Below are 10,586 nucleotides of genomic sequence, written 5' to 3' on the forward strand. Positions count from 1 at the left end.
GGTACACAGCATTATAGATTGTAAGGATCACAGCATTATAGATTGTAAGGATCACAGCATTATAGATTGTAAGGATCACAGCATTATAGATTGTAAGGATCACAGCATTATATATTGTAAGGATCACAGCATTATAGAATGTAAGGATCACACCATTATAGATTGTAAGGATCACAGCATTATAGATTGTAAGGATCACAGCATTATAGATTGTAAGGATCACAGCATTATAGAATGTAAGGATCACACCATTATAGATTGTAAGGATCACAGCATTATAGATTGTAAGGATCACAGCATTATAGATTGTAAGGATCACAGCATTATAGATTGTAAGGATCACAGGATTATAGTTTGTAAGGATCACAGCATTATAGAGTGTAAGGTACACAGCATTATAGATTGTAAGGATCACAGCATTATAGATTGTAAGGATCACAGCATTATAGATTGTAAGGATCACAGCATTATAGATTGTAAGGATCACAGCATTATAGATGTTAAGGCACTCGGCATTCTATATTTTAAGGCACTCACACACATAAGAGTTTGAAAGTGTCCCCACTACAACAAACAAATACTTAAATACCTGTAATTTTGTCCTTGAAATATTTAATTGAAATACTGTACAATTATATTAATTCCTATGGAGGACTGCTCCCATGTAAGGTTTTTCCACCTTTTTAATGGAGCGATTGGTGGTTGATCGGTTGCACCACTGGGGAGTGACAATATAGCCAACAGGTGGTTTCAAAGGCTCTCATTGGCCGATACATAGCATGCGCAATCCAGGGTTTACAGACGTCATTGGAATAAATGGACCAATCCCGGATGCCGTACTAAACCCGGACAGGATGTGGCTTTGAATTATGTTACCTGAATGTGTTAGTTAAGAACAACGACTTGTAAGCATAATGACAAAAACATGTTCCGCCAAGAAAAAATAGCTTTTGTATCGAAGTAGAGGATCGTGGCGGGGATGTGGCTACGTTATGGGAAACGTTTTCGGGAGAAAGAGTCGCCCTTCTCGAGTTACAGAACAAGACCGAGCGATTCTGGTCAGTTGTTGTTGCTAGCCTGTTTCAATAGTAGAGATGCTAGCTAGTTTGCTGGCCTGGATTAACGTTAGCTAGCTGTCTGATCTACACACTAACTTGGTAACAATTGCCTGCTAGCTGACGTTAGCTAGTTATCAACACCCAGGCGCGATCATGGGACAGTCACAGTTGTTAAAACGATGACGAGACGTCTCAAAGTGATCAACAGTAGCTAACTAAATTAGATTAGCCAGTTGTGATCGCATCAGCAGTGTCTGAGCCTGCAAATGACAGGGTGTGACAGGTATTTATAGCTAACTAGCTAGGGACTGTAGCCAGCTAACTATTTTCATGGCAGAATTCTATTGTAGGTAACTAGCTATCTACATGGTAAACAATGTTCAGAAAAGAGTGTATTGAAACGGTGTCTGGTTATCCCGTTGTGTATGTTCAACTCTCCAGCAACTGAAACAGCAGAGAGATAAACTGAAGCACTACCAGAAGAGAGTCACCCTACAGCTGGAGAAGGAGAGGAGTCTGGCCAAGCAGCTGCTGAAGGATGGAAAGAAAGAGTGAGACTGGATACTTCACCTGTTCAGGCATCATCTAGGCTGTAGCCAGGTCCCAGATGTGTTTGTTCTGTCTCGTTGTAATGGGGGTGTTTCCAGGTTAAATGAAGACCGGCACGGTTGTTGAAGTCAGTGGATTAGTACACGTTGCAACAGGGAGACGCCTCCAGCACAGAAGCAGAGCAAAATAACGAGCCGTTTCTGAGCTCTTACATCCATTTCTAATCACATATGTTCTCTAAACACATGACCAAAGACAAGGCAGTGAGTCACACAGTCTGCAGATACAACAATAATAACCAGTGTCCTCAGAACTGGCACCTTTAGACTGGCTCCCACACTATCAGCACGCAGAACTGGCTCCCCTACTATCAGCACGTAGAACTGGCTCCCCTACTATCAGCACGTAGAACTGGCTCCCCTACTATCAGCACGTAGAACTGGCTCCCCTACTATCAGCACGTAGAACTGGCACCTTTCGATTGGCTCCAACACTATCAGCACGTAGAACTGGCTCCCACACTATCAGCACATAGAACTGGCACCTTTCGGCTGGCTCCAACACTATCAGCACGTAGAACTGGCTCCAACACTATCAGCACGTAGAACTGGCTCCCACACTATCAGCACATAGAACTGGCACCTTTCGACTGGCTCCAATACTATCAGCACGTAGAACTGGCTCCCACACTATCAGCACGTAGAACTGGCTCCCACGCTATCAGCACGTAGAACTGGCTCCCACACTATCAGCATGTATAACTGGCTCCCACACTATCAGCACGTAGGACTGGCACCTTTAGACTGGCTCCCACACTATCAGCACGTAGAACTGGCACCTTTAAACTGGCTCCCACACTATCAGCATGTAGAACTGGCACCTTTAGACTGGCTCCCACACTATCAGCACGTATAACTGGCTCCCACACTATCAGCATGTAGAACTGGCACCTTTAGACTGGCTCCCACACTATCAGCACGTAGAACTGACTCCCACACTATCAGCACATAGAACTGGCCATAACATTCAACCTTGCACAAATACAATCCTGTGTATTACAGAATGGAAAAGTAGAATACATTGTGTTAACCACTTAACTGCATATGACTGTTATTCATCTTAGATGTCCCATTACACTAGCAAACAGCTGGGACTAAGATATATCAAGTCTAGTCAAATCATCAATGCATGCATATCACCAGAATCTAACTGTTGAATTACATTTACATTTACATTTAAGTCATTTAGCAGACGCTCTTATCCAGAGCGACTTACAAATTGGTGCATTCACCTTATGACATCCAGTGGAACAACCACTTTACAATAGTGCATCTAAATATTTTAAGGGGGGTGAGAAGGATTACTTTATCCTATCCTAGGTATTCCTTAAAGAGGTGGGGTTTCAGGTGTCTCCGGAAGGTGGTGATTGACTCCGCTGTCCTGGCGTCATGAGGGAGTTTGTTCCACCATTGGGGAGCCAGAGCAGCGAACAGTTTTGACTGAGCTGAGCGGGAACTGTACTTCCTCAGTGGTAGGGAGGCGAGCAGGCCAGAGGTGGATGAACGCAGTGCCCTTATTTGGGTGTAGGGCCTGATCAGAGCCTGGAGGTACTGAGGTGCCGTTCCCCTCACAGCTCCGTAGGCAAGCACCATTTGTGGACTGAATTGTGGACTGACTGAACCTGATCAATGCATGACTTTATGATAAGCAAAATAAACACTTGTTATGTTAGGACTTGGTTTATTGTGCAGTGTGTTGTTCTTCCACTCCGTAGGAAGGCACTGGTTCTTCTCAAGAAGAAGCGTTATCAAGATCAACTGCTAGACAAGACTGAGAACCAGATATCAAACCTGGAACGCATGGTGAGGCTGAGGCTCTTCTTGGGTCCTATGGTTTCATTGACTTTTATAGAATGTAATTACATTGATGTAATGTTTTGCACAGCCAACCTCTCTTCTAAAAGGTTTCCTGGCTGGGTATATCTTGGATGTTCTGTATGGTGAACGCTATTTTACTTCACTTACTGATGTGTTTTTACGGGTTCAGTGCTGGGTTCTCCTATCTTAACATACTGATGTGTTTTTACGGGTTCAGTGCTGGGTTCTCCTATCTTAACATACTGATGTGTTTTTACGGGTTCAGTGCTGGGTTCTCCTATCTTAACATACTGATGTGTTTTTACAGGTTCAGTGCTGGGTTCTCCTATCTTAACATACTGATGTGTTTTTACAGGTTCAGTGCTGGGTTCTCCTATCTTAACATACTGATGTGTTTTTACAGGTTCAGTGCTGGGTTCTCCTATCTTAACATACTGATGTGTTTTTACAGGTTCAGTGCTGGGTTCTCCTATCTTAACATACTGATGTGTTTTTACAGGTTCAGTGCTGGGTTCTCCTATCTTAACATACTGATGTGTTTTTACAGGTTCAGTGCTGGGTTCTCCTATCTTAACATACTGATGTGTTTTTACAGGTTCAGTGCTGGGTTCTCCTATCTTAACATACTGATGTGTTTTTACAGGTTCAGTGCTGGGTTCTCCTATATTAACATACTGATGTGTTTTTACAGGTTCAGTGCTGGGTTCTCCTATCTTAACATACTGATGTGTTTTTACAGGTTCAGTGCTGGGTTCTCCTATCTTAACATACTGATGTGTTTTTACAGGTTCAGTGCTGGGTTCTCCTATATTAACATACTGATGTGTTTTTACAGGTTCAGTGCTGGGTTCTCCTATCTTAACATACTGATGTGTTTTTACAGGTTCAGTGCTGGGTTCTCCTATCTTAACATACTGATGTGTTTTTACAGGTTCAGTGCTGGGTTCTCCTATCTTAACATACTGATGTGTTTTTACAGGTTCAGTGCTGGGTTCTCCTATCTTAACATACTGATGTGTTTTTACAGGTTCAGTGCTGGGTTCTCCTATCTTAACATACTGATGTGTTTTTACAGGTTCAGTGCTGGGTTCTCCTATATTAACATACTGATGTGTTTTTACAGGTTCAGTGCTGGGTTCTCCTATCTTAACATACTGATGTGTTTTTACAGGTTCAGTGCTGGGTTTTCCTATCTTAACATACTGATGTGTTTTTACAGGTTCAGTGCTGGGTTCTCCTATCTTAACATACTGATGTGTTTTTACAGGTTCAGTGCTGGGTTCTCCTATATTAACATACTGATGTGTTTTTACAGGTTCAGTGCTGGGTTCTCCTATCTTAACATACTGATGTGTTTTTACAGGTTCAGTGCTGGGTTCTCCTATCTTAACATACTGATGTGTTTTTACAGGTTCAGTGCTGGGTTCTTCTATCTTAACATACTGATGTGTTTTTACAGGTTCAGTGCTGGGTTCTCCTATCTTAACATACTGATGTGTTTTTACAGGTTCAGTGCTGGGTTCTCCTATCTTAACATACTGATGTGTTTTTACAGGTTCAGTGCTGGGTTCTCCTATATTAACATACTGATGTGTTTTTACGGGTTCAGTGCTGGGTTCTTCTATCTTAACATGTAGTGTAAATGTTTTCACAGGTTCAAGACATTGAGTTTGTCCAGATCGAGATGAAAGTCATTGAGGGGCTTAAGGTTGGAAATGACTGCCTGAAGAGTATGCATGAGGTAGGTTATGGTTCGCTTCTTAGTCCAGGTTTTTCTATGGGGGGAATCTGCTCTTCCTCAGAATACAAGTGAGTCACATGACAGACTAAGCACACATTCACAGTCACGTGTGGTTAGGCATGCTCACACACTCACACAGGAGTAAGACATTCAGCTCAGTGTCCTAAGTGTTAATAAATAAACCTTCCACTGGCATGTAACCTTTTATGTGATCTACACCCCAGAAAAACAGACGGTGTGTTAGCTAGCATCACTGTGCACATTGTTTAACCTTTTATGTGATCTACACCCCAGAAAAACAGACGGTGTGTTAGCTAGCATCACTGTGCACATTGTTTAACCTTTTATGTGATCTACACCCCAGAAAAACAGACGGTGTGTTAGCTAGCATCACTGTGCACATTGTTTAACCTTTTATGTGATCTACACCCCAGAAAAACAGACGGTGTGTTAGCTAGCATCACTGTGCACATTGTTTAACCTTTTATGTGATCTACACCCCAGAAAAACAGACGGTGTGTTAGCTAGCGTCACTGTGCACATTGTTGAACCTTTATGTGATCTACACCCCAGAAAAACAGACGGTGTGTTAGCTAGCATCACTGTGCACATTGTTTAACCTTTTATGTGATCTACACCCCAGAAAAACAGACGGTGTGTTAGCTAGCATCACTGTGCACATTGTTTAACCTTTTATGTGATCTGCAACCCAGAAAAACAGACTGTGTGTTAGCTAGCGTCACTGTGCACATTGTTTAACCTTTTATGTGATCTGCAACCCAGAAAAACAGACTGTGTGTTAGCTAGCATCACTGTGCACATTGTTTAACCTTTTATGTGATCTGCAACCCAGAAAAACAGACTGGGTGTTAGCTAGCGTCACTGTGCACATTGTTTAACCTTTTATGTGATCTGCAACCCAGAAAAACAGACGGTGTGTTAGCTAGCGTCACTGTGCACATTGTTTAACCTTTTATGTGATCTGCAACCCAGAAAAACAGACGGTGTGTTAGCTAGCGTCACTGTGCACATTGTTTAACCTTTTATGTGATCTGCACCCCAGAAAAACAGACGGTGTGTTAGCTAGCATCACTGTGCACATTGTTTAACCTTTTATATGATCTACACCCCAGAAAAACAGACGGTGTGTTAGCTAGCATCACTGTGCACATTGTTTAACCTTTTATGTGATCTACACCCCAGAAAAACAGACGGTATGTTAGCTAGCGTCACTGTGCACATTGTTTGAAGATTAAAGGATTAGGTTCCAAATCCCTGACTACAGCGAGCCTAGTGGTGTGACTGCTGCTCCGTATCCTGGGTTACTCTGTCTGGCTGGCTGGCTGTCTGGCTGTCTGGCCAGAATTATTCTCTTTAAGAGAGACAATGTTTAATCTCTCTCTCACACACACACATAGAGACACAGAGAATAAGTAAACTAGAAGACTTTCTGCTCCTAACTTGACATTGTCCCTGTCTCGTCCTCTCAGGCCATGTCACTAGAGGACGTGGAGAGGATCATGGATGAGACCCAGGATGCTATAGAGTACCAGAGGGTGAGTTTCTCTGTTCCCATGGTATCATCAATCAATTTGATATACCCCTTTTTACAGTCCTAACTCTTAATCCATCCCAAGTACTTCAGTCTTCAGTGTAGTGTGTGTTGCTGCCCGGCTGACATGCTCTGCTCTGGTTGATCCTACAGCAAATAGATGAGCTGCTGTCAGGCTCCCTGACTCAGGAGGATGAGGATGCTGTGCTATCTGAGCTGGAGACTATCACTCAGGTGTGTATCATACTGATCTACATCAGTCTCCTCTGGCTGTTATCTGAGCTGGAGACTATCACTCAGGTGTGTATCATACTGATCTACATCAGTCTCCTCTGGCTGTTATCTGAGCTGGAGACTATCACTCAGGTGTGTATCATACTGATCTACATCAGTCTCCTCTGGCTGTTATCTGAGCTGGAGACTATCACTCAGGTGTGTATCATACTGATCTACATCAGTCTCCTCTGGCTGTTATCTGAGCTGGAGACTATCACTCAGGTGTGTATCATACTGAGCTACATCAGTCTCCTCTGGCTGTTATCTGAGCTGGAGGCTATCACTCAGGTGTGTATCATACTGAGCTACATCAGTCTCCTCTGGGTATAATACCAGGAGGAAGAGGAAGAGGGTGGTGAAACAACACCTGCCATGGAGGACCAAAACACTTCTGGTTTTATTTTCCACCTGGTAGTTAATTGCACTTAACTGGTTGACCTGATGAAGTCCTGTTTAACCTGTGTAACTGTTGTCTCCCTCTACTGCTGCAGGGAGAAGATGTAGAACTTCCAGAGGTCCCCACTGAGCCACTACCAGAGGTCCCAGAACCAGCTGAGACAGAGCCAGGTAACGGTACTGTCTACGCTGTTACATTACCTCAATCATTATGGTAGTAGTAGTAGTACTGTCTACCCTGTTACATTACCTCAATCATTATGGTAGTAGTAGTAGTACTGTCTACCCTGTTACATTACCTCAATCATTATGATGGTAGTAGTAGTACTGTCTACCCTGTTACATTACCTCAATCATTATGGTAGTAGTAGTAGTACTGTCTACCCTGTTACATTACCTCAATGATTATGGTGGTAGTAGTACTGTCTTTACCCTGTTACATTACCTCAATCATTATGATGGTAGTAGTAGTACTGTCTTCACCCTGTTACATTACCTCAATCATTATGATGGTAGTAGTAGTACTGTCTTCACCCTGTTACATTACCTCAATCATTATGATGGTAGTAGTACTGTCTACCCTGTTACATTACCTCAATCATTGTGGTGGTAAGTATTGACAGTCTCACAGTAAAAGCTGATCTAGGAACAGTTTGGCCTTTTTAGGTAATTTATTAATAGGATCATATGGACAGAGTGACCTGATCCTAGATCAGCACTCTTACTCTGAGACAAAAATCAAATAAAATTTTATTTGTCACATACACATGGTTAGCAGATGTTAGTGCGAGTGTAGTGAAATGCTTGTGCTTCTATGCTTGTAGATACAGTCCCTGACCATGGTTTCTTTGTTCTCAAGAGAGAAGACCAGCAAGGAACAAGGAGAACAGAGAGATGCTGGCAGCGTAGAGACAAGACTCAACAATAACAACAGTAGCTGGAGCTAGTCCAACTGACTCAATAACAGTGGCTGTGGATGGAGTTAGTCCAACTGACTCAATAACAGTGGCTGTGGATGGAGTTAGTCCAACTGACCCAACAACAGTGGCTGTGGATGGAGTTAATCCAACTGACTCAATAACAGTAGCAGCTGTGGATGGAGTTAGTCCAACTGACTCAATAACAGTAGCAGCTGTGGATGGAGTTAGTCCAACTGACTCAACAACAACAACAGTAGCTGTGGATGGAGCTAGTCCAACTGACTCAATAACAGTAGCAGCTGTGGATGGAGTTAGTCCAACTGACTCAATAACAGTAGCAGCTGTGGATGGAGTTAGTCCAACTGACTCAACAACAACAACAGTAGCTGTGGATGGAGTTAGTCCAACTGACTCAACAACAACAACAGTAGCTGTGGATGGAGTTAGTCCAACTGACTCAACAACAACAACAGTAGCTGTGGATGGAGTTAGTCCAACTGACTCAACAACAACAACAGTAGCTGTGGATGGAGTTAGTCCAACCGACTCAACAACAACAACAGTAGCTGTGGATGGAGTTAGTCCAACTGACTCAATAACAGTGGCTGTGGATGAAGTTAGTCCAACCGACTCAACAACAGTAGCTGTGGCTGGAGTTAGTCCAACTGACTCAACAACAACAATATCAACAGTAGCTGCGGATGGAGTTAGTCCAACTGACTCAACAACAACAACAGTAGCTGTGGATGGAGCTAGTCCAACTGACTCAACAACAACAATATCAACAGTAGCTGTGGATGTAGCTAGTCCAACTGACTCAATAACAACAACAGTAGCTGTGGATGGAGCTAGTCCAACTGACTCAACATCAACAGTAGCTGTGAATGGAGGTAGTCCAACTGACTCAACAACAACAATATCAACAGTAGCTGTGGATGGAGCTAGTCCAACTGACTCAATAATCACAATTGTAGCTGTGGATGGAGTTAGTCCAACTGACTCAACAACAACAGTAGCTATGGATGGAGCTAGTTCAACTGACTCGATAACAACAACAGTAGCAACAGTAGATATGGATGGAGCTAGTCCAACTGACTCAATAACAACAACAGTAGCTGTGGATGGAGCTAGTCCAACTGACTCAACATCAACAGTAGCTGTGAATGGAGTTAGTCCAACTGACTCAACAACAACAATATCAACAGTAGCTGTGGATGGAGCTAGTCCAACTGACTCAATAATCACAATTGTAGCTGTGGATGGAGTTAGTCCAACTGACTCAACAACAACAGTAGCTATGGATGGAGCTAGTTCAACTGACTCGATAACAACAACAGTAGCAACAGTAGATATGGATGGAGCTAGTCCAACTGACTCAATAACAACAACAGTAGCAACAGTAGCTATGGATGGAGCTAGTCCAACTGACTCAATAACAACAACAATATCAACAGTAGCTGTGGATGGAGCTAGTCCAACTGACTCAATAACAGTAGCAGCTGTGGATGGAGCTAGTCCAACTGACTCAATAACAGTAGCAGCTGTGGATGGAGTTAGTCCAACTGACTCAATAACAGTAGCTGTGGATGGAGTTAATCCAACTGACTCAACAACAACAATATCAACAGTAGCTGTGGATGGAGCTAGTCCAACTGACTCAACAACAATATCAACAGTAGCTGTGGATGGAGCTAGTCCAACTGACTCAATAACAGTAGCTGTGGATGTAGCTAGTCCAACTGACTCAACAACAATATCAACAGTAGCTGTGGATGGAGCTACTCCAACTGACTCAATAACAACAACAGCAGCAACAGTAGCTATGGATGGAGCTAGTCCAACTAACTCAACAACAACATCAACAGTAGCTATGGATGGAGCTAGTCCAACTAACTCAACAACATCAACAGTAGCTATGGATGGAGCTAATCCAACTAACTCAACAACATCAACAGTAGCTATGGATGGAGCTAGTCCAACTAACTCAACAACATCAACAGTAGCTATGGATGGAGCTAGTCCAACTAACTCAACAGCATCAACAGTAGCTATGGATGGAGCTAGTACAACTAACTCAACAACAACATCAACAGTAGCTATGGATGAAGCTAGTCCAACTGACTCAATAACAGTAGCTGTGGATGTAGCTAGTCCAACTGTTGCTACTAACTCAACAACAACAACATCAACAGTAGCTGTGGATGGAGCTAGTACATC

At 42.9% G+C, this 10,586-nt stretch overlaps 1 protein-coding gene across 2 annotated transcripts; it reads left to right on the forward strand.

The window, feature by feature from the left end:
• The first annotated feature begins 820 nt into the window (after window positions 1–820).
• LOC124028878 (charged multivesicular body protein 6-like) lies at window positions 821–10,100 on the forward strand. Of its 2 annotated transcripts, none has more exons than XM_046340791.1 (8): window positions 821–1,058; window positions 1,500–1,609; window positions 3,382–3,469; window positions 5,139–5,225; window positions 6,716–6,781; window positions 6,931–7,011; window positions 7,545–7,626; window positions 8,309–10,100. In XM_046340791.1, the coding sequence occupies exons 1-8, from the start codon at window positions 993–995 to the stop codon at window positions 8,356–8,358; spliced, it is 630 nt and encodes a 209-aa protein (XP_046196747.1). In that variant the 5' UTR covers window positions 821–992; the 3' UTR covers window positions 8,359–10,100. The 2 variants fall into 2 exon arrangements, with proteins under 2 accessions (XP_046196747.1, XP_046196748.1); XM_046340792.1 differs by having other exon boundaries at window positions 822–1,058; window positions 7,545–7,620.
• Window positions 10,101–10,586: the final 486 nt, after the last annotated feature.

This window comes from Oncorhynchus gorbuscha, unplaced genomic scaffold, assembly GCF_021184085.1.
Source record: "Oncorhynchus gorbuscha isolate QuinsamMale2020 ecotype Even-year unplaced genomic scaffold, OgorEven_v1.0 Un_scaffold_4942, whole genome shotgun sequence".
In the NCBI taxonomy this organism is placed as follows: Eukaryota; Metazoa; Chordata; class Actinopteri; order Salmoniformes; family Salmonidae; genus Oncorhynchus; species Oncorhynchus gorbuscha.